General features: G+C 53.2%; 1 protein-coding gene across 28 annotated transcripts in view; it reads left to right on the top strand.

Annotated features, from left to right (window-relative positions):
- CACNA1G (calcium channel, voltage-dependent, T type, alpha 1G subunit) overlaps positions 1–17,814 on the top strand; it is a 65,192-nt gene extending 47,378 nt beyond the window's left edge. For 2 of the 28 annotated variants that reach the window (XM_006832434.1, XM_006832433.1), the window contains 13 exons: positions 161–374; positions 7,029–7,180; positions 8,185–8,294; positions 9,596–9,729; positions 9,960–10,030; positions 10,176–10,254; positions 10,342–10,463; positions 10,748–11,089; positions 11,704–11,847; positions 13,619–13,753; positions 15,030–15,207; positions 15,457–15,626; positions 17,080–17,814. In XM_006832434.1, the coding sequence (XP_006832497.1) occupies positions 161–374; positions 7,029–7,180; positions 8,185–8,294; positions 9,596–9,729; positions 9,960–10,030; positions 10,176–10,254; positions 10,342–10,463; positions 10,748–11,089; positions 11,704–11,847; positions 13,619–13,753; positions 15,030–15,207; positions 15,457–15,626; positions 17,080–17,814 (2,586 nt within the window). Of the gene's footprint in view, positions 1–160; positions 375–1,878; positions 1,933–7,028; positions 7,181–8,184; positions 8,295–9,595; positions 9,730–9,959; positions 10,031–10,175; positions 10,255–10,341; positions 10,464–10,747; positions 11,090–11,703; positions 11,848–13,618; positions 13,754–15,029; positions 15,208–15,456; positions 15,627–17,079 lie in introns of all 28 variants that reach the window. The other 26 variants (XM_006832456.1, XM_006832450.1, XM_006832446.1 and 23 more) reach the window with 20 other exon arrangements.
- Positions 17,815–24,073: the final 6,259 nt, after the last annotated feature.

Below are 24,073 nucleotides of genomic sequence, written 5' to 3'. Positions count from 1 at the left end.
TGCCTAACACCAAACCCCCATCATTCATTCGCATGGCCTGCTGGGTCCTTGTAGTTGTTGGAGTTTGTAGGTTTTGTTTGAAGGTCAGGCGAGGGGGCAGCACCTGAGACAGGACATCATCGGGCTGATGCTGCCCCCTGTCCTTCCTACTCCCTACCAGCCCATCATGAACCACAACCCCTGGATGCTGTTGTACTTCATCTCATTCCTGCTCATTGTGGCCTTCTTTGTCCTGAACATGTTCGTGGGTGTGGTGGTGGAAAACTTTCACAAGTGTCGGCAGCACCAAGAGGAGGAGGAGGCCCGGCGGCGGGAGGAGAAGCGGCTTCGGAGACTGGAGAAAAAGAGAAGGAGTAAGGAGAAGCAGATGGCTGGTCGGTAGTCTTTCCACATATCTCTGGGTCGTGCTTGACCTTGGTCTTGTGACTGCAGGGGGCTGGGGGCTGGGGTTGGGGGCAGGGAGAATGCACTCCCACCCCCCCTCCTCACCTCCTTCCCCCCCAGAGCATGTCTGCCTTTAGAACCCGCATGAAGCAGACCAGTTCAGCCCCGTAGAGGAGGGGGAGCTGCCCCTGTCCCAGCGAGCCCCCTGGACTCAGCATCGTGCTCCCCAGATGAGGCCAGGTGGGAGTTTCTGCATGGCTCTTCTAGGAGCCTCCTGGGAGGGGAAGCTGATGGGACACTGCTCTGTACCTTCATCGCAGAGGCTGGCCCTGGGACCAGTATTGTCAGACCTGTGTCTGGGTCAAAACCTGCACATGGACAAAGTGTGAGAGAGCCCCAGGGCCACCCTCTTTCCTCCCGCTCTCCAACAAAACAACTTACCTTGTGATTTTTTTTTTTTGCCACTGGGGGTGGTGGTGGTGGGGCAGTGGCAAGCTGCAAAACATTTCCCTCTCAGGCTCAGGGAAGATCTGAGGTTCCAGGAACTCTAACCTCAAGATTCTTCTTGCCTGACCTTTGACACTTCAACCCCCTCACCTGTGAGCGCCAACACCGTTTGGCACTGGAGGGGTGAGGCCCCTTCCACCACTCTGCAGGCTTTGTATGCCACAGGTGGGCCAAGACCAGGAGTCCAGGAAGATCTTTGTTTTGCAGTGTGTCTGCACCTGACTCCTATCTGTCTGCCACTCACTCATTTTCCATGACTCTCTCCCTCTCTCAGCCACTGCCCAGACCTTTCCCTCCATGTCTTTATGAATGGGTCTCTCCAGGCCTTTGTGCATCTGTGTGTCTGTCTGTTGGATCTACGGGTTTCCCTTACTCCTTCCTCCCTTTCATCAGCTGTCTCCCGGGTACAGATGAGGTGTGTGAATGAGGTGTGTCGGTACTCTGAGTTTTCTCTTTGGCTTGGTGCCTCTAGCTCCTGTTGCCCTGTGAGCCGTACCTGGAGTGAGGGTAGAGAGTGCGGATACACATGGAGCTGAGCTCAGGGAGCCTCAGCAGCCCCACCTACCAAGGCCTCCTACTCAGCTCTGGGCTAGGGATCTGTCTGTCTCTGTTCTTCCTGTGGCCTCACTCTGTTCCTGCTCCGTCCATCCCACCCGTCCGCATCTGTCGCCTCAGCAGGGCATTTGGACTCCTTTGGCGGGGGACCCTGGGCCCTGCCTTACCAGGTGGCTCCCCTTCTGAGATCTGTAGCCAGCTGGGGAGCTGCTGAGGTCATGGCACATGGACAGTCCACCCCTCCCACTGTCTTCCCTGTGACCCCGATGAGTCTTCCTTAAGTGCCCTGTCCTCTGAGTTTGGGACTTACGCTCAGAACCTGTGTGTGTTCAGTGCACGCTGTTCCTAGGCACAGTGAGGGTTGGAGCTAAGGGGACCCTGCCCAGCCCACCTGGTCCGGTCAGTGACCAATGTCGTGTTTCGTTCTTTTAGATCTAATGCTGGACGATGTAATTGCCTCCGGCAGCTCAGCCAGCGCGCCGCCAGGTACTGCGTCTGTGGTTATGGGGTCCAGGGTGTGGCCGGGGGGTGGTCAGGCTCTGCCTGTCCCCCAGGCCTGCCTCACGCCTGGGGAGGTGCTATTTGCTCCCTCTCCAGGGCTCATTGAGGGTGAGGGTCCCTGGGGTGGCCCCCAAGAAGTCAGGAGCCGGACGCTGGGCTCTGCCTCATCCCATAGACCTTTGCTAAACTGGACAGGAGGTGAGGGTCCAGGCAGGCCCCTCCCACTGATACCTTTTCGAGGACCTTTCTCTGCAAAGGCCCAGGACTGGAAAATCCTAAAATGTGGGGTCCGCAGTGCAACAGGCAAGCCCCCTGCTGCCACAGCCCACTCCACCCCCTTTCTCTGGATCACACATTCGATTATTAGAGCTGCAAATCTCTCCTGCCAGCTTTTGTCTGAAGGGGAGACTTTGATCCAAGGGAACAAGATGAGAGGAGCAGAGAAGGGAAGGATTTGTTTTAAAATGTAACAATGAATAATTGAAACAGACTCATTAATAGTCAAGTAACCACAGTGTTGACATCGTCACTACAAACAGTAGGAATGGGAAACCAAAGGTCTGAGTTAGCCACATGCTTCTCCCAAGAAAGTTCAAGATTTAGGAATGAGTTGGGTCCCTGTCTCCAAGAGCTGACTCTCTGGGAAGACCCTCCCTGGTCCCTTGGCCCAGCCCCCTGCTCCCCATTCATATCCCTGCTCCAGATAAGGGTCCAGAGAATCTGTGATGAGGTGGTGGGGCCTGGTTACGTCTCTGATGTGTCCACCTCCCAACCTGTTCATTGCTGAGGGCCTTTCTTATCACTGGTTCCCATAGACCCTAGGTTTTGAGATGCTCTGAGGTTCAGCGCATTGCATTTACCATTCTTACCCAACAAAGGCACATCTAATTGCTAATCAGAGCATCTGAGTGGCCGAAGGTTACCACATTGAACAATGGCAAAAAAAGAGACACAATTTTGTCATTAATTGACTCTGTGGGGTCTTACTAGTCAAATGTATGACTTCTTATATAAGCTTTTAGAAATACTGAAAAGAACCTAATTACCCTCACGTGGCTGCCTTCTCAAACTGGGCCTTTGGGCTGGGGACCACCAGGGTGCTCCCTTCCCTGCTGTTCCTACCGTCCCCCCTTTCACCGCAGACACCACCCTGCGGGGTTGCGGCTGCCTGATCCATGGCTGGTCAGGGACCTCTGGGGACAGGGCTCCTCCCTGAGGACCTCAGAGGGTTCATGTCACCTGTCCTCATGCTGCTGAACTGTGGAGTTTGACATTGACAGACTGTCTCTGGGGAAACCGGGGTCTCCAGCTGATATGTATCTGGATTGCTTGGGTCCTCACAGCTCTGTGTCAGGCTGTGCTGAAAATTCCTGATTTGTTCAGGGGTGAGGGGAGTGGGGAGAAAGTGACCTTGCATTTTTTCTATATAGGTCTACCTGGTTTATAGACTGAAATGTCCCCACGTACTCACTCACCCCCAAACACCTCCCCTAGCACAGGGCTGCCCTCAAAGGGATGTGTTCCTGAGCCAACACATGGTATCATGATCCCAAGAACTCCTCCTGGCACACCCATACAACACTGAGCACTCTGGTTCCTCTCCCACTGTACTCCCAAATTCAGGACTTTCCACCATTTCCTTTTGTATGCCTGGTTATCTGATTGCAATTGTGGGCTTTACCTTCTCAGATTGGAATGAGGACTCAGAGACCCCAGGTAGGGGCCCAGATTGTCCTGTATCCCCACCCTTGCACCTGCAGTTCTGTGTGGTCCAAACCAGAGCTGCTTAAACATCATTGTTGTTGTTATTGTTTTAGTGACATCAAGTCAGTTCTGTCTCAGAGACCCTATGTAGGGTTTCCAAGGAGCAGCTGGTGGGTTTGAACCATCAACCTTATGGTTAGCAGTCCAGTGTTGATCCTACAGCATCACACCAAGACTCCTTAAACATCAGGGTGTGTTGGAATCACCCAGAGAGCGTAGTGAAACCCAGATTCCCAGACACCCACCAGACATGCTGAGAATGGTCCAGGGTGGGACCTAAACAGGTGTATTTCCATTAGCTCCCAAGTGATACTGATGTACTGGCCTCCCCAACAGAATGGTGGGACCAAGTCAAAATCCTTACTCTGAGGATGCTGGGAACCAAACATACAACACCTCCTTGCTGGTGCCACTCCCACCTGGGCTGCTCTTGTCAGGAAGGGGCAGCCAGACCCCCCAGAAAAGGCAGAAGGAAGAGTCTTGGATTGTCAGGCCTAGCCAGACATTGGGTCCAACACAGCTGCCCACCTGGAGGTAGAGATGGGACTGCTGAGGAATCAGGTTAGCCCCAAGGGACAGCCTAGCTCTCAGCCCCACTCTCCTCCGCTCCTGTACCATTTGTCTCCAGAGTGACTGCTCACTCTCTCTCCATCAGGATGAGGCCTAGTGACTAGGCTGGTATCTGCCAGGGTGGGGGCCTGTGTCCCTGAGAGTGAGCCCTGCCTCCCAGCCATTCTCCTTGCTAACTGTCTGACCTGTTGGTGTCTCGGGCCTCTAAGTGACCCCTACTAACTCACGACGCCTGTTGCTCTCACTCGACCCCTCACCCCTTCTCCCAGCACTGGGGGCCCAGGCAGCCCTCAGGATGCCTTTCTCCCACTGTCTGACCCTAGTCACACTGGTGAAGGGCTGGGAGATGGGAACAGGGACAATCCAGTGACCACCCTTCCTAGGCTGACCACAACTCTCACAGCAACAGACCCCCAGAGGCTCCTCCCAGATTCTGCTCTCCCAAGAAGCCAGACACTTGCCCACAGAACTGAGACCTGGGGAGCAGCAAGGTGGGCTGCCATCAGCCCCCAATGGCAAGAGCCTTTGGGAAGACCATCTGAGGGCATCCTCTGGGCCTTGTGCCCTAACTCACCTGGCAGCTGGCTGAGGGAGACAGCAGGGAGCTCCTGGCTCAGTCACTGCCTTTCGGTGTGCAGGATAAGTCACAGTTTTCTGGGCCTCACGCTCTCCTTCTGTAAAACAAGTGTTGGCCGGGGAGATTCTGCTCAGGCTGGCCTTGATGCTCTTTGAACCTATGCGTGTTCTCTCTCTCTTGAGGGATTACTGGCAGCTGCAGCACTTGCTGGAGGGATGTGGGGCAGGGGTGAGATGCATTTGTACAGACTTCATTGGCCTGGTGGCCTGGTCACTAGGAGCAGCTGCCCTTTCTTAGTCGTCCTGCCCCCACCACTCCTCTGGGTCGCTTGGAGGAGGCTCCCTGGCTGAACTCCATCCCACCCATCCCTCAGACAAGGCCACAAGGCTGGAGTGTGGGCTCCATTTGGCCTGGGGCTGTGAGCACAGTCAGGCTGGGTTGAGGGGAGAGACTCCTCTCTCAGCCTTAGCTCTGCATTGTCTCTGCTAATAATGGGGCTAATAAAGAGCCGCTTTTTCTAACCTAATTGTATTCAAACATTTTAGTTAATTCTCCATTCATATTTTAGCATAATGGGAGCGGGTGCTTTCGGCATTTATGGAGATTAATGCAGAGAAAGAGTTCTGGCCGCAAAGGCAATGTAGGGCGACTAGCGCCCTCTGGTTGCTGTGGGCACTGGAGGATGAAAGGAAGAGGCCGTGCCTGCCCTGTGCACTCTCCACAATCCCTGTGTGGAAGATCCTGGCCTCACCACCCCTACACTCCTGGGGTCAGTAGGGCTGGCCAAGCAAAGCCACTGTTGGCTGGCCCATCTCTGAAATTGTAAAAAAAAAAGAAAGAAAAAATTGAAAACTATGGCCTAAGGCACCCCTAAGACCCAATAGAACATTCTGGACTTTTTGCCTCTTGGTTCTTCACACTTCAAGGCTGATGCTGGAGAGTGGCTGTTCAGGCCTGGAGAAGGCATCCCCAGTGCAGCTGAGCATTCTTCTCCCTTCCCACCCCAGGCTGCTCCCTACCTCAGTATACCTCTCTGTTAAATGGTCCTCTGCATGGGAAAGGATGGTTTTATCTGAGCTGACCTGCTACCCCTGAGCCAGCCACCCCCTGGCCCAGGTCTCAGATGCTGCCGCCCTTGCTGGCTGGCTTCTGCCCTAGACCTCCTGAGGTGTGGGGGAAGAGCTGTCTGCGACCTGAGGCTTCTCCAAGCCCCCCCCCCGCAAAGGAACTGCAAACGTCTTCCTTCATAGTGGCTGCCTGAAAGAGCCATCTTCTGTACCCCCAGCTGGACCTGGCCCTTCCTCAGCCCCTGGGGGAGGGCCTTCTGCAATCTCCTGGCTCCCAGGTTTATCCTGTCTGCTGAGGAGGCCATGACTTTTATAACTAAGTAGTCCGCTAATTACAAGAGGAATATTATACCACTGACAGATCTCAGACAGTGCTTCCAGCCCAGCCTTCGGTCTAAAACTGCCCTGACACCAGGGACAGACTGGGCATTGCCTCCTTAGAAACTGGGTGAGTCCATTGGGTATGGCCACCCACTGGAGTCTGGGATGAGCTGAGCCTTGTCTCCCTTCTGCCCTCCCCTACATGAAGGCAGGAGGCTCAAGCCTTCCCAGCCCTGTGGGTGGGTCCGTGCCGCTAGTTTAAGAAGCTGTCCAATTTCCAATCTCCGGTTTTATCTCCAAATCCCAGCTCTATGTAATCTCTGCTCCCCTCGAGGGTCTGAGCATGGCGGAGGAGCAAGAAGAGCCTTCGCTTCTTGGTTGGTGCAGCTTCCTCTGAGCCTGATAAGACCGCTTGTTTTTCATCTTATTGATCTGACCTTGCTGTGTGGAACACTGAGCCGAGGATGTTATGAGGGGCTGATGGATTTTGGAGGCTGCCTAGGGGAAGGGCTCACCCGGTGTCTAATGTGGATGGGGAGTTGTGCATGTCCTGACCCCCTCCTATGCCCAAGACTGCAGCCAGTAGAACTGATGCTTGAGGGGGAGATGCCAAGAGAGCTGCCCCCTCCCCAAAAGCCAGTAGTATGGGGAAGTCAAGGGTGCTGGTGACCTGGAATGTTTCAGCTCTGGCAGAGGCTGGCGGCTGTGAGGGATTGTGGGTGGAGGGGGTGTGGGGGGCGGGGGCCTGATGGTTGCTCCACTCTCCTCCCTGGCCCCACCAGAAGCCCAGTGCAAACCCTACTACTCAGACTACTCCCGCTTCCGACTCCTCGTTCATCACTTGTGCACCAGCCACTACCTGGATCTCTTCATCACAGGTGTCATTGGGCTGAATGTGGTCACCATGGCCATGGAACACTACCAGCAGCCACAGGTAGGAGTGAGTGACTGGCCGTCTGGCCCCTCGGCCTCCAGCCGCGGGACCCCTCTGCCTTCAGCTCCTGTGTCAGGTGTGTGCTGGGCATGTTACATGGGTTCTTCTTGCAGCATTTATGGATGAGGACACTGAGGCTTGACCAAGGAAGTGGAGGCCCTGGTCCATTCACTCAGCCTGTATTGTCTATCTAGGACTGATAGGCTCTCAGTCCATGAGGATGAAAAAGACAAATTGGTGCTCTCTTGGAGTTTTGATTCTAGTGCATGTCCACCTCCAAAGCTCACACATGATCATGCTGCTTTGCCAATCAGCTGCCCTTGGGGTTTCAGTTTCCACATCTGTAAAATGAGAAGGCTGAATGAGTAATGCATAGGACTCCTGGTGTAGTGCACAAGGTCGGCAGTTCAAACCCACCAGCTGCTCCTCGGAAACTCTATACAGGGTCGCTGTGAATCAGAATCGACTCGACGGCACTTAACAATAAGAAGACCCCTTCTGAGAGGAGCCCTGGTGGAGCAATGGTTAAGCATTTGACTGCTAACTGAAAGGTTGGAGGTTCAAACCCTCTCAGCAGTTCTGTGGGAGAAACGATAGTTCTGTGGTGATGTCCTGTTACGATTTCCAGCGTAAGAAACACTATAAGGCAGTTCTAGTCTGTCCTAGAGTGTCACCGTGAATCAGAACTGATCCAAGAGCCCACAGCAACAAGGCCCCTTCGAGCATTCTGTACCTTCCAGAACATACTAAATCTGGGAGACCAATATGTCAGCTTACCACCCTTAGGATCAAATTCAAAAAGCAGAATCCTTCAGCACAGAATGAATCAGCCATGTGCATAGGGCCTACTCCATCCTGACGTGGTAGCCGGTGGTCTGCCATCTTGGTGGGGACAGAGAAGAAGAATCACTTAGACTCCATCTCCCAGATCTGGGAGGTATGATGGAGGGGGTAGGGCAGCCCTCAGTCGTAGCGACCCCACATCTTGCTCCCACTCCTGCCAGATCCTGGACGAGGCTCTGAAGATCTGCAACTACATCTTCACCGTCATCTTCGTCTTGGAATCAGTTTTCAAACTTGTGGCCTTTGGCTTCCGTCGGTTCTTCCAGGATAGGTAACTGAGTAGAGGGGTCTTGGGGAGTGGTGGGGGAAGCAGTTGTGTCTCCTGGGGATCGAGTGCTTGAAGGCCTTTATTCCTGAGGTCCAGCTCCCATCCTAGGGCCCACTCAGGGCTTTGGTGGGGGTAGGAGGAGGGGAATCCAGGGCCTGAGAAAAGGGAGGAATGGAGGGAACTTGACAAGACAGGACTGAGCCTGGATCCAGACTGCCTGGGACCTGATTTGAATCTTGGCTCCACCACTTATAGTAGCTGATGACCCTGGGTAAGTTACTTAACCTCTCTGTGCATCAGTTTCCACATCTGTAAAGTGGGTGATAGCAGTTGTACTCACAACACAAAGATGTAAGAATTCCTATTTGTAAGGCCTTTTAAACAGTGTTTGGTAAATAGTCAACACAATAGATCAACCAATGGATCAATAGATAGATGATAGATTGATAGATAGGTAGCGCTGACTCATGGTACAACAGAACAAAGTGTTACTCAGTCCTCCATCGTCCTCATGATTGCTGACGTGTTGAAGTCCATCGTTGTAACTATTGTGCCAATCCATTGATCTTGCCGATGGTCTCCTTCACTGTTGGCCCTCTACCTCACCAAACGTATCTTCCTCTGGCGATTCCTTCCTCCTAACAATGTGCCCGAAGCAAGTAAGTTAGTGTTCTGTTGTGACCCAGAGGGTTTACAGAAGTAAGGAGCTCTGGTAGCGTAGTGGTTACGAATCAGGCTGTGAACCTCATGGTCAGCAGTTTGAAACTACCAGCTGTTCCGTGGGAGAAAGATGAGGCTTTCTGCTCCCGTAAAGATTTACAACCTCGGAAACCCTGTACAGGGTCGCTATGAGTCGGAACCGACTCCAGCACATCACAACATTATCAGAAGTCAGTCGATAGGTCTTTCTTTCTCATCTGTCTTACTCTAGAAGCTTCACTGAAACCTGTCCAACATGAGTGACCTGCTGGTATTTGAAATACCAGTGACATAGCTTCCAGCATCACAGCAACATGAAAGCCACCGCAGTGTGACAAACTGACACATAGGTGGTGGAGTAGACACCATGCAAGTGTTAAATCCAAAAAATAAATAAAAATTAAGAGCAGACGCTCATGAGCTAGTCTTTAGACCGGTTTCTGCTGCCACCCAGCTATGCAACGTTAGATAAGTCATCTTCTCTGCAGAGTGGGAGGCTGGACTAGCTGACCTTCAGCCTTCCCTCCGGTCCTTGTATTGTCACAACTGCCCCTCCTCTGCAGTATCCCTCCTTCCTCTCACAAAGCTGTGCCCTGGCTTTCCAGGTGGAACCAACTGGACCTGGCCATTGTGCTGCTGTCCATCATGGGCATCACGCTGGAGGAGATCGAGGTCAACGCCTCACTGCCCATCAATCCTACCATCATCCGAATCATGAGGGTACTACGTATCGCCCGAGGTCAGTGGAGCACCACGACCCTCTGCTAACTGGTCAGCTCTGTGACTGGCCAGGAACTAGCTAGCTATGGGTTCTCACCAGTCTTTCTCCCAGCCTGTGTTGGAGGAGAACGTCAGGGCTGGGCTGAGGGTGGAACCGTGTTTGCCTGGCTGCCCAGTTGGTCATCTCTTAGCTCCTGCATGTGGCTGGGACTCTGAGGGACCTGCTCACAACTCTGTTCTGTTCTGCAGTGCTGAAGCTGCTGAAGATGGCTGTGGGCATGCGGGCGCTGCTGGACACGGTGATGCAGGCTCTGCCCCAGGTAGCTGGAAGGTGGGGGTGGTCCAGTTCTGGGAGGGGAAGTTGCTTTCCAGAGGGCTGGGCCACAGCTGGGGGGTCCTCAGGGTTGTGCTGGGCTGCCTGGGAGATCCAGCGGCACCTTTTCCTTTTCTTTCCATCTTTTCCAGGTGGGGAATCTGGGACTTCTCTTCATGTTGTTGTTTTTCATCTTTGCAGCTCTGGGTGTGGAGCTCTTTGGAGACCTGGGTGAGTTGGGACAGGGAGGGCAGAGGAGCCAGGGCCAGCCACCAACGGGCACCTGGACTAAGCTGGGCCTCTCTCCTCCTTCCCCAGAGTGTGACGAGATGCATCCCTGTGAGGGCCTGGGCCGGCATGCCACCTTTCGGAACTTTGGCATGGCCTTCCTGACCCTCTTCCGAGTCTCCACTGGTGACAACTGGAATGGCATTATGAAGGTGAGCACCCCCTCTACAGTGGGGTGTCCCCCAGGACTGGTGCAGACCCCAGGGAGGTAACCCCACTTCTTGAGCCCAGATTCCTAGGGAAGAAGAATTACCCATGAATAAAGGCTTGTGACCTTCTGCCTGCCATTCCAGAACACTCTGAAACTTCCCCCTTCTCCCTAGAACATGCTTTGACTCACATTCCCTCACTCCTCGATGCCCCCCTCCCCTTTTTCTCCTTCCATGCTGTGTGCACTGCCTGCCCTCCCATCTCACCCCTGTACCTGCCTCCCCAGGACACCCTCCGGGACTGTGACCAGGAATCCACCTGCTACAACACCGTCATCTCCCCCATCTACTTCGTGTCCTTCGTGCTGACGGCCCAGTTTGTGCTGGTTAACGTAGTGATTGCTGTGCTGATGAAACACCTAGAGGAGAGCAATAAGGAGGCCAAGGAAGAGGCTGAGATCGAGGCCGAGCTGGAGCTGGAGATGAAGACACTCAGCCCGCAGCCCCACTCGCCACTGGGCAGCCCCTTCCTCTGGCCTGGGGTTGAGGGACCCGACAGCCCTGACAGCCCCAAGCCTGGGGCCCCACACCCCAGAGCAACCTCAAGGTTCTCCCTCGAGCACCCCACGGTGAGTTACATTCCTCCCCCACCAGGGGCAGTACAGAGAAAGGACGTGTGGGGAGGGTGCCCAGCATCCCATGGGCTCATCCTGGTTACTGTGGGGTCAGTAGCCCACGTGTCTTCCCCCAGAAATGGCTGCCACATTCACTCCTACAGGGCCATTCCCCCCACCCCCCAAAAAAAACCAACAACCCACCAGCACACCAGCAGATGTGCTGGTTCTGCTGTCTCGGCTCCTCCAACCTGGCCTGGCCTCCACTCCCAGGCTCCTAGATCAAGGCTAAGCTTTCTGTTTCTTTCCTATTTCTCTCTTCCCTGTGCCCACTTGCTGAACCTCTTTTCTTCCCACCCATCCACCTGGCGGATCCCCTTTCATCCCTCAACCCTGTGACCTCTCTTTCCTTCACTCTTCTCATCTTTGTCTCCCATCTCTCCCTCTTGCCACACCTTCCATCTTCCCCATCCTTCCTCGTTGTCTTCTATCTCTATGTTGCTCTGTGTGTATGTGTGTGGTTGTGTGGCACATGTGTCTCACGCCTCTCCCTCTGTCTCTCACCACCCCCTGCCACAACACCTCCCATCCATGCTACCTCCCAACCCCTCATGGGCTGGTCCTCCTAGGACAGACAGCTGTTTGACACCATATCCCTGCTGATCCAGGGCTCCCTGGACGGGGAGCTGAAGCTGATGGATGAGCTGGCGGGCTTGGGGGGCCAGCCCTCTGCCTTCCCTCCCGCCCCCAGCCCGGGCGGCTCCGACCCACAGGTTATTGTACCCTGTGCTGTGCCCCATCCCCTGACCGTGCCGGGCTATGCCATGCTTTGCCATGCTTCTAGGGAGCTGGGGGAGGGGGTGCCCTGCCCACTAAGCAGCTGGAGAAAAAACAGCCTTGGGGCCTCGGTTGAGCTTTGGGCTTGGGTTCAGGAGGCAGCCAGGGGTTCCTTAGACTGGGCTCAACCCCTAGAACACATATTTAAAGGGCAGAGAGGCTGAGATGGGCACTTCTGAGGGAGAAGGATGGGCAGAGACAGCTAGGTGGGGGGATTTGTAAGGACCTGGGAGAGAGAGGGCATGGGAGCAGAAGGTGAGCTGTCAGCGGGGTCTGGGGTGGGGAGTGGAGAGGTGCCAGAATTGGGAGATAAGGGTCTCCAGGGTCCCATGGAAGGACTTGTCTTTGGCAATAGTCCACTCCCTCTGCCCAGCACCCCCACAGTCTTCTGGTGGGGCTTTTAAAGCCATAAGCCCATTGGGCATGCTGAATGCCATCAGTAAATCATTGACCTTAAGAAGGCTGACCTTGTCCTGAAAGGGAATTGGAGGCTTCAGCCTGGGACTGGTCTCGGGACCTTGGTCTGCATTGAACTTGGCTGCCACCCTGAGCCCAACTGCTGCCCACAGCGCCTTCACGGTCCCTCTCCCTCAGTCCCATCTGACCCGGACCCTCCTGCCCACTTCTTCTCCACTGGTGCCTTGTCCTTCTGCCCTTGCCCCTCCTCTTCCCAGATAGGGCATACCTGGAGTGGGGACAGGGAACCAGGTGTCAGCTGGAGATGGAAACATCTAGCCCTTTTGGGTGGAAGGGTGGGAAAGCAGTTTTGAGGGGCCTGGGAATCCTTTTGTGTGATCAGTAACCTGCATGTGGGATAGCAGGTTGCCTCCAGAGTCCCTTCCTCTTGTTGGGACTTAAGTTTTAAAAGATACTGGGACCTAAGCTGGTAGCAACAATCCTAGATGATAATCAGGAAGTCAAAGGCTTCTGGGCCCCTGGGGAGAGTTGGCAGGAGAGAGAAAGATTGGATGGGAGGGATCAGCACAGCCAGCTCACCCGGTAGGCAGACCCTGCTCTCACTGAGGGTCCAGAGGATCCTGCAGACCCCAGGTGAGCCAGCTAGACAGTGTCACACACACACACACACACACACACACACACACAAGCCCAGTTCAGATCAGCGGGAGGAGGGGGCAGGCCGGCAGAGGCAGGCGGAGGAGGGCCCCAGGAGGGGAGAAGCCAGAATCTGGGGGCAGGCCAAGTCCTGCCAGGCTTTTGGAAGTAGAGAAATAGGCAGAAAACAGCCATCAGATTGGCTGTATTGTCCCCAGCACCCCCCATGCCGCTCTGTCTGTGCTGAGAGGAGAGACAGCGCTTTGCTGGCTTTTCTTCACATTTTCTTTTCTCTCTCTCTCTTTTTTTGGTATCATCTTTGTGAGATTGCAGGCCCTCTCCCTCCCTGGGTGGTGGTAGTGTGGGAGGGGGCGGTGAAGGTTCCTGGGGTCTCTTTAGAATGGGGTTCTGTGTCTCCTCGCTTGGCCAGCGCTCTTGCTCTTTGGTGCCTGCTGCAGCCGCTCTGGTGAGGGCAGGGGGTGAGGTGGGTGCGGGGAGGCGCTGACAGTTTATTTGGGAACGAACGGGGTGGGGAGAGACAAGGGATGCCTTTTTTACCCATGCTTTGTGAAAAAGAGGGAAGGGGGGCTGAGCTTGAGTGAGCGTGTGCACTGTCCTGGTTTCTTACGGCTGATCATCTCTCTCCCTGTCTAGATCCCTCTAGCTGAGATGGAGGCTCTGTCTCTGACGTCAGAGATTGTGTCTGAACCATCCTGCTCTCTAGCTCTGACGGATGACTCTTTGCCTGATGACACTCACATATTCTTACTTAGTGCCCCGGAGAGCAATGTACATACACACAGCCCCTCACCACCCTCCCAGTCACCTCAGGGGCTGGGCTGCCCCCAGGGTTCCAGATACCTTCTGCCCTCTCGCTCTGCCCCAGGCCCCCACCTCAGACACCAGTCAGCAGGCACCTGATGCCCCGGTCTTTGCTGGCAGGTCTCCCACTATGGATAAAGAAATTAAATAAGATTAAATTGGAACCTTGCCCTGAAGGGCATAGGAGTGACAGTTGTGAAAGAGTTAACCCAAACACCCAGGAGTGATACAACCTCCAAACAGAGGAGGCATCAGACAGCTGCCCAAAGGACCTGTATTTGGAGCCCTGTGCAAACCAGCCCCCCCCCACACCCCTCCTTCCTGCCTCTCCCCCCAACATGAGACATTCACCAGCACGTAGTGTGTGAGAGCCACATTTCTGCTGCCACCACCATGCTCTTCTCCCTCTGGAAGCTCTTCTTGTCTCCCCTCTCTGTCCTTGTGTATCCCTGCCTTCTCACCAATCTTGGGGGGTTTGTCTTTGTGTTCTGACAACTTCTTACCTTCTCCTGCTCCCACTTGGACACAGGAATCAGTAGCTTCTCTGAGAAGGAGGAATGGAGGGGTCCGGAGACCACTGGAGGAAAGTGGGTTACAGGGTGATGGAGAGGCCACTTGAGAGCAAGTCTTGGTCCCAATCTGTCCTGAGGGAGGGGAGACCCCAGGCCTGAAACCAGAGCTATTAAGTTATCAATGGGGAGACCTCTAGTGTTCGTCATCCATCCAACCGTAAAAACTCAAGTGGTGAAAAACCCTCTGCCCTTCAGGCTCTCCTGGGCTGTCATGTTTCCTGCTGACTGGGAGGACCCGCTAGCCTCCCCTAGCCCCCTTACCCAGTAGCTTTGGCCAGGAGCTATGAGAGAGGGGCTTCTCTTAGCTTTTATCCCACCTCTGTGCTGCTGTAAGTCAGGGCCTCACCCCTGAATACCAGACCCCCTCAGAGCCTCTATACAGGTTCTTAACAATGAGCTCTATAGCTGCCTGCAGGGTGGGGACTGGGGGCTGCCCTCCCTCCACCCTCACACAGGATGCTGCTAGGCACTGCCTTGTGGATCAGTTTCTGGGGGTGGAGCCTTCTTCTCTGTGTGTGGAGCGCCCATCTGTGTGTCTGCTCCTCCCCACTGCCATGCCCATCACAGCCTTGTCCTGGGAGGGGGTTCTGGTTTCTGTTGTCCAGCACTGCCCCAGTTACCAAATCTGGATGCCTCTGTTCCTCCCGCCTCCCTCCCCTCTTCTTTTGCAGATGGAGCCCCGCCCTGGAGCGGTACCAGTCACCCTGGGACCTGACCTACTGACCGTCCGGAAGTCTGGGGTCAGCCGCACACACTCTCTGCCCAATGACAGTTACATGTGCCGGGATGGGAGCGCTGCTGAGGGGTCCCCGGGACACAGGGCCTGGGTGCTCCCCAAGGCTCAGTCAGGTACCAGGGCTAGGGGCACACTGACTTGGCTCACACAGGGAGACCCTGTCCTGACCTGGAGGCACTGAGGCAGCAAAAGAGGTCTTTCTACCTCTGGGGAGCCCCCAGCTTGAGGGGTATGGTTTTCAATCCAGGGTTCGCCTCTGTGGAAAGGGGAGGGGCCCTGATAGGGAGGGAGAGTGTCAGGGAGGGGATTCTGGTGGGAGCCAGGGCCGGTTGACCCTCCAGCTCATCTCTCCCTGCCCCCAGGCTCTGTCTTATCCGTTCACTCCCAGCCAGCAGATACCAGCTACATCTTGCAGCTTTCCAAAGGCACACCCCATCTGCTCCAGCCCCACTGTGCTCCCACCTGGGGCACCATCCCCAAACTTCCTCCACCTGGCCGCTCCCCATTGTCTCAGAGGCCACTCAGGCGGCAGGTGAGCAGGTGTGGAGAGGTGGGCGTGACCTGGGATTCCTAGACTTGCTGATGATTTGAGTAGACAGTTAATTCTTCCAGGAAATATTAGGGTGTGCATCGGTGATGTGCCAGAGTCCTGGTATGGCGTTATGGGTTAATGTGCTAGACTGCAAGGTCGGTGGTTCAAGCTCACCCAGCTGCTCCTCAGAAACCCTATAGAGAGGGTCGCTATGAGTCGGAACTGAAATTGATGGCACTTAACAAAAGTGTCATGCCACACTCTGTCCTGGGTACCAGGGTGGTCTGTGCCCTCTTGGAGCTCCCACCACCACTGTTTCCAGTGCAGAACGCTGGAGGCCATAGGGGACCGGTCATTGTCCCAGGACACATCACGCTGACTTACTTTGTCAGGAGAATCCAGGTCTCTATTGCTGTCTGCACTTTTGGACTTAGCTGAGGGGTACAAGTAAAGTTGTAAGTGTCTGCGTTTTAGACCAAACCAGAGGCCACCTTCAGGAGCTCAGACTCAAGGGACTCCAGAGCAGCAGTTCACACAGCCAGGTGAGGGCACAAGTCCATGGGAGAGTAGACGCGACCTCCATCTGTTCTGTACTGCGCAGCCTCTGTGCTAGGCAGTGGAGACACAGATCCTCACAGCCCTACCACCACCACCAGCCGCCTTCCAGTCAGTTCCAACTCGTGGCCCATGTGTCTAAGAGTAGAGCTTTGCTCCAAAGAGTTTTCAATAGCTGGTTTGTTTAATTTCTTAGAATCGTATTTTATTATTTTTTGGTGAAAATTTACACAGCAAGTTAGTTTTCTCTTTGACAATTTCCTCACAGATTGATCAATGACATCAGTTACATCTTTCACATTGTGACAGCATCCTCATTCATTGTGTTCTGGTTGTTCCATTTCCAATACTCTAGTTTCCCTGCCCCCTTATAGACATACAGAGCATATCAGATAATGACAGAAACCTCAACAGGTGCTGTGCAGCGAGGAGCAAAGAGGAGAAAGGGGTCAGTCACACTTAGGGGTGGAGTTTGTCAGCAAGTGCATCACAAAGAACCAGAGTCCTAATGGGCGCTTGTCAATCTGGAAGGGTACTCAAGGCTAAAGGAGGAGCATGGGCAGAGGCTGCCAGCCAGGAAGGAGCCACCTGGGGAGCAGAGCTGGCCTGGCTGCTGTTTTGCATTTTGGGGATGGGGCTGCAAAGAGCTTTTTCTATAGGGAGGTCAGGGCCTAGGGAAGGGGAAGGAAGACAAACTTGAGGTGGGGGAGGAAGCATGGTTGACCATAGTGGTCAGCCTGCAGATGACCCCGTCTCCTAGCAAGATAGACTACCAGGACCCCTGCTTCAGGTAGTCCTGCGTCTGCATGGGGGCAGGGAGACACCTGACTTGACCAGCAGGACAATCCACAATGGAGAAGAAGCTCTGTGGCTGAACCCTCTCCCATCGCCCATACAGGCTGCAATAAGAACCGATTCCCTGGATGTGCAGGGTCTGGGCAGCCGGGAAGACCTGCTGTCAGAAGTGAGGGGGTCCTCCCCACCTCTGACCCAGGCCACCTCTTTCTGGGGCTGGCCAAGCATCCAGGTGCAGCAGCACGTCCGCAATCAGAGCAAGATCTCGAAGCACATGCCCCTTGCAGCCCTCCACCCAGGCCCAGAGCCCAACCGGGCCAGGGGCCCACCGGAGACCAGCAGCAGCTTAGAACTGGACACGCAGCTGAGCTGGATTTCAGGGGACCTCTTGACAGTCGGCAGTCAGGAGGAGCCCCCTTCCCCACGGGACCTGAAGAAATGCTACAGTGTGGAGGCCCAGAGCTGCCGGCACCGGCCCGCATCTTGGCTGGATGAACAGAGGAGACACTCCATTGCGGTCAGTTGCCTGGACAGTGCCTCTCAGCCCCACCTGAGCCCTGGCTCCTCTAGCTTTGGGGCTCAGCCTCTTGGGGGGCCTGGGAGCCGGCCCAAGAAAAAACTCAGTCCACCCAGTATCTCCATAGACCCTCCGGAGAGCCAGGGTCCTCGACCCCCACCCAGTCCTGGTGTCTGTCTCCGGCGAAGGGCTCCATCCAGCGACACCAAGGATCCCTCAGCCTCGGGCCCCCCTGACAGCATGGCTGCCTTGCCCTCCCCAAAGAAAGACGTACTGAGTCTCTCTGGTTTATCATCTGACCCAACAGACCCGGACCCCTGAGTCCTACTCCCCTCTCCCATTTCCCTTTCTCCACTGGGTGCCAAATCCTAGCCCCTCCTCCTGGGCTATATTCCTGAGAAATGTCCTTATAGACACCAAGGAGGCGCTCCTCTTTGCCTCAGTGACGCTGGGCAACACCAAGCAGAATTTCCAGAGTGAAAGACAGCCGTCCTGGCGACTCTGACCAGACAGAAAGAGAGAGGCCCAGTGCCACTGAGGTTCCCGACACCAGGAGCTGTTGGGAGCAAGCAATATGTTTGTGCAGAATCTCTATGTATATTCTATTTTATTAAATTAATTGAATCTAGTATATGCGAGATGTACGACATTTTGTGACTGAAGAGACTTGTTTCCTTCTACTCTTATGTGTCTCAGAATATTTTTGAGGCGAAGGCGTTTGTCTCTTGGCTATTTTACCCCAAAATAACCAGTCTAGTTATATTCCCTCTTCTTGCAAAGCACAAGCTGGAACCGAGAGCTCAGCACCACCCCAACGGTGGCTCATCTACGGCGGAAAGTAAGAACCACTTTGGAAACTGTAATGTAACTTATTTTCTCCTTTAACCTCATCATCATTTTCTGTAGGGGGGAGAAAAAGAGAGAAAGGGAAAGCAAATGAGATTTTACTAATGAAATGGAACCTTTTTATATATACATACATACATATCTATCTATCTATATACCTATATCTACGTCTATATATAAAATAAAGTAATTTTCCAAAATAAAAAGTTAATCACCGTCCAGAGTACAAAGTAAAGGGGATGGAGAGTTAGGTATATCCACATGGCATTGAAGAAAGATTCCTAGGAATGGGAGCAGAGGGCGGGAAGGGAAGGGTTCAAAGGGTGTGTGTGTGTGCGCGCGCGCGCGTGTGCGTGTGCGTGTGCGTGTGTGTGTGTGTGTGTGTGTGTGTGTGTGTGTGTGTGTTGAAAGAGTGGAGCAAACACAATGCCTGGCCCTGGAGGAGAAGGCCCTTAGCCGGGTCTTCTCTTAAAATAGTTTCGCTTTTTCTCAGCCCGGCAGTTGTGTGAATGTGAGTAATTTCAGATTAACTGTTATTCCTGCGGACAGCTATCAGCCACACATTGAAAGCTGGAAACTGACATAGTGAAGCTGTTTTGGTTAATGGGACTTACTGAGGCTGGGGGAGGTTGGAGGAGGTCTCAGCTTCTGGGGATTTGGAGCTGGGGTTGGTGGGGGAGGAGCGAGCATGTCTGGGTTTTCCTTCTGGAGGTTTGGGCTGGGTGTGTGACCTGAGTGGGCTGGACTTCAGCCTCCCACCTGGGGGCGCACTGCCTGCTGACTGTGGAATTGAGCCTTGTGAACCTGGGCGGACTGCTCCCTCCCCAGGGCCTAGCAGCCAGGCTGCTGAGTGGGGAGCTGGCTCCCTGGGGGGTGATAAACTAGCTCCATCAAGGTGTTTACAAGGTCTGCTGCTGCCGGCCCAGTGGGAGCCAGCCGGGTAGGGAGGAAGGTGAACAGCGTGGCTGACCTTCCCAGTGCAATATTGTATAAATATTGTCTAAAACCCTGGTGCACAGAGGCAGTGACAGAGACTCAGCGAGCCTGCCCCCTGCCAACCACCCCAATACATCTGCCCCAACTCCACTCCCTTGAACATTTGCAGCCCCTGGCCCCCCAGGGTCTTTGAACCCCAAGATTGTTAAAACCTCAATGGCAGCCCTGCTAAAGTGGGCACCGGGGAGCCTGGAGTGCCTGGTTGCTGGAGAATGCTTTTTCAGATTGCTCTTTTGGACTGAAGGGATATCACTCCTGTAAGCATACACCTGCTTTTCTCCTCTTGGACTGTGCAATGATGTTGAACTCTTTTTTTCTCTGGCTCCTCAGGTGAGAAGAGGAAGGATTTGTAGAATGTTTTTTTTTTTTTTTTTTTAAAGCAAAACTACAAAATTCATGCCCGTTTCCAGTTTTTTGTCACCTGGGCCTTCAGATTAAGCTTTTATATTTAAAAATTTTATATTTATAGAAATCTCTAACTGCCTGTTCCAAATGAAGGTGGGAGATTTGGGTAGGGGAGCTCTGGGGTCTTTTTTCCTTCTGGTGGTTGGAGGATTCTAGGTCAAGAGAAACTTGGCGGATTGATATCACTCCGTCCCACCAACCCGGCCCTCTCAGAGGACCCACCATGCCCCGCCCCTTTCAGTCACATGATCCTGTAAGCAGATTTACTTAGGCATCTCTGAAGATGCCTTTGGTCCTCTCTTCCCAGTAAGGGCCAAGGCAATTTACTAGGGGTACATTGGTTATGATTTTGAGTGTTCTCCAGAGATCTGCTGTGGTTAGTCTGTGAAAAGAGAACAGTACCTGACCTCTGATTGGAGGGTTTCTCTGGACCGGAGCAGTGCCTGCGGGGGTGAGAGTGGAGGAGCATCTTGGTAGTGATTCAGAAATGATAACAGAATTGAGGAAGACAATTGTGACCTATCCCCCAAACATGTCAAATCTTTATCAATGGTGGAAACTTTTGTGTTTCATTTAAAGGGTTTTGAAGTGGAAATAATGACGCTGCTAAATCCTATTAACACTAGTAATAATAACAATGATGCTAACCTTGTGATGCTTGTCTGGGTGGTTATTTGATTAGGTTCCAGAATGCACAAGTGGGGGTGGAGAAATCTGGGAGAGACAGCAGGTCTTAGTTGAGGGCCACCAGAGATGTGGGGACTTTGGGAGGTAAGAACATCTCTCCTGGCATTTCTGCCCTCAGCCTTCTTGGAATTCAGAGGGAATTCTGCCAATGGCTGCGGCCCCCACCTTGGGCTTGGCTGCTTTTGATTCCTCCACCCCCAAGACTCCAGGAAAAGGTCTATCTGGGGGTGGGGGGAGATGAGCTGGTGCTAAAAACAAATTCGAGGCTCATATGCAGTCTCTCACTTACTCCTCTCAACATCCTAACAAGAGAAGGCACCATTGCTAGCTTCATGTTTTCTATGAGGCAATGGGTTCAGAGAGGTTGAGTGACTTGTATAAGGTCACACAGCCAGGAAATGTCAGTTAGGATTTAGCCCTAGGTCAGGCCAAGCTCCAGCCATTGACTTCACACTGCCCCAGCCTCTTCCCATGGAGGAGGGAGTGAGACAGAATGGGATGAATCCTACATGAAAAATGACTCTTCAGCGGTTCTTTTCCAAAGCAGTCACATTTGTGTTCCTATAACTGTGCACAGGTGTTTCCAGCCTGGCGGACTCAGAGACTTAGGCCCACCTTGTCTCCCAGCTTTGAGCACAGGGCACGGTTAGGAGGGCGCTCAACCACAGGAGACTGTGTCCCTCAATTCCTCGTGAAGGGCAATCCAAGGCCCCACCCTTTCCTGAGAGTCCTGTCCTTTGACCCCCTGCTACTTGTTCTCTTTGCTCTCTTCCTACCTGTACCCCTGCCCCACCCAGGCCTCGCCCACTTTTCAAACAGCCTTTCCCTTCATTGTCATCCCCAGCCACTCCCGTAACAGCCTGGTGCCCACAACCTCCCTCCCTCCTGTCTCCTGGGCCCGCTGAAAGGCCCAACCCATGGGACTGGCAACGGCTTGCAATGAGTATTGGACACCAGGTGGCAGTATAAGGCACCCTTGCCAGATTGCTACCCTTGTGCCCTTGCTGCAGAGGGAGCAAGCTAGGGAGACACCAATACTGATGGACACTTTCCATGGACAGGTCACTGTATAAACCCCAAACAAAGAAACAAATGGGTTAGCAGGACCAAACAACTAGTCTGTGCACAGCAAAGTCCAGACTGAAATCCCAACTACTCAGCCTGCCTTGCCCAGAGTCCTTGCCGAAGACCAGTGATCCAGCACAAATCCAGGGCAGCAGTCAGTTTGGAAGTGGTCTACCAGCCCCTTTAAGGGAGGTGATTCAAGGAGGCAACTGCAGGGCGAGTCACAAGAAGGAATTCCGCGAAGCGCTCTGGGTTTCGGAACTCATCTTAGCCCTTCCAGGTGTGGGAGCTGCTGACTGTGGCCAGTGAAGCTAATTCATTCTTTGCTTTGAAAATTCCTGACTCTGCGCCAGAACCAGTGCTTACTTGCATGCTAAATCATATGCAAATGCAGTATGGGGGTGGAGGGATGGCCCCTTGCTGAGGGTCACAGAGGGGCCAGTACGCCCCCACCAGGCTGGAGACTGGAGGAAATAGGACGGCAGTCTGAAAGGTGAAAAGGAGGCTGGAGTTGGGGAGCTGGAGGCCAGTTTGGGGATGATCCAGGCCTTCTAGGAGCCAGAGCGAGCTACAAGGAACCTAGTGGCCTGACTCTGCCTCTCCCCCGCTGTCTTGTCTATTCCAATCCAGCTCTTCCCCTTTGCAGCATTTCCTGTCTCTGGGTCTCCCATCCACCTACTCTCCCTCCCTCTCCCCCACTACCCTGCTCTGCTGTCATTCCTGTTCTGAGCTGTACCTTGCAATTATCTTATCTTTCCCTCTCCTTGCCAGGAAATCCCTGATGCTGGATTCCCCTGGGATGCTCAGTGGCGGAGGAGGTGCAGCACATGCTCTGTGCTCTCTATTCATTCTCCTGGAGCTTCAGTCAGCTGGGGACAGAGGAGGGGGCTTGGCCTGAGACTTGGGGAGCTATGGTCATTTCTCTGCTTCAGTTGAGCCCCTGGGGTCCTTTTTGCTCCTCTCAGGAACCCTCCCGTTGGACACATCTTGATTCTGGAAATCTGGGACTGTACCTAATGCCACTATCTGACCTCTTCCTAGGAAACTTGTTCAGCCAGTCCACAAACTGAGGGTTCACTTAGCCGGGCATTGTATTGGGTACTAAGGATAGAGATAATCACCTGAGACCTTAACCTCAAGGTTCAAACTCACCAGCCACTCCTTGAAAATGCTATACAGAGTTAGAATGGACTTGGTGGCACTTAACAACGACAACCTCAAGGTGTTCATAGTCTTCTGGGGAAGGTGAATTAGACAGTGATTACAATACAGAGAGGAGAGAGGCATGTGTGGGGGAAGGGTTCTTACCCCAGGATCAGGGTAGGGAGTTCAAGGGATGCTTTCAGGAAGGAGAGGGGGCTTGAGCAAAATCTTGAAGGATGAGTAGTCTGCTGGGGTCAGGAAGGGAGGTGGAGTGTAGGAGAAAGTATATTAAGCAACCTTGAAGAGAGGCTCAGGAGCTGGGTTCAGAAGCTGTGGGTCTCATCTCCCCACTACTCTGTGGTCCTGGGGAAGTTGTATGTCCTCTCAGAGTCCCAGATTTCCTTCCGAAATCTTCTCTGAGGAGAACAAGAGAGTCCTCGGGTATCATGGCTATAGGAAAGGAAGGAACAGTCCCTGAGGATCAGAGAGAAGATAGATCTTCAGAGCAGAGATGACCCTCCAATGCCTCAAGAGAGATGAGGGAAAGCACAAATTGCCAAGGGTCCCCACCACTTGTATGTCAGTTTGCCGTACTGTCGGTGGCTTACGAGTTGCTGTGATGCTAGGAACCATGTTAGTATTCTGAATACCAGCAGGGTCACCCATGGCGGTTTCCACAGAGCTTCCAGGCTAAGACAGACTAGGAAGGAGAGGCAGATCACCTCTGAAAGGTTAGCCACTGAAACCCTTATAAACAGCAGTAGAACATTGTCTGATATAGTGTTAGAAGATGAGCCCCTTAGGTTGGAAGGCACTCAAAATGTGACTGAGGAAGAGCTGTCTCCTCAAAGTATAGTCCAACCTTAATGACTTGGGTGAACTGCAGAAAATGATAACAAATCCATGTAAACCAAAACATGACCTGACTACATCATATCTGAATTTAGAAACTATCTCAACTACAGATTTGGCATATTGGACACTAATGACAAAAGACCAGACTGTTGTTGTTGTTGTTAAGTGCCTTCGAGTCGGTTCCGACCCATAGCGACCCTGTACAGGGTTTCCGAGGGTGTAAATCCAGACTAGCTATGAAATAACATAAAGAACACCATACATGGAAAAAATCACAAGGTTATTGAAAAGAAAGAAAAGACCAAATGAATGTCAGGAAGAGATTCTGAAACTTGCTCTTAAACATAGAGAAACTAAAGTAACTGGAAGAAATGATGAAATTAAAAAGCCGAAGAGAAATTTTCAAAGGGCAGCTCAAGCAGACAAAGTCAAGTATGATAATGAAATGTGCAAAGACCTAGAGTTAGAAAATCAAAAAGGAAGAACATGTTCAGCATTTCTGAAAGAACTGAAGAAAAATATCAAACTGATAGTGCAATATTGAAGGATTCTATGGCAAAATACTGAATGGACACAGAAAACA

This window comes from Chrysochloris asiatica, unplaced genomic scaffold, assembly GCF_000296735.1.
Source record: "Chrysochloris asiatica unplaced genomic scaffold, ChrAsi1.0 scaffold00007, whole genome shotgun sequence".
Classification (NCBI taxonomy): domain Eukaryota; kingdom Metazoa; phylum Chordata; class Mammalia; order Afrosoricida; family Chrysochloridae; genus Chrysochloris; species Chrysochloris asiatica.
Note: the sequence above shows the minus strand (reverse complement) of the source record. Positions and strands in the feature narration are given on the sequence as shown.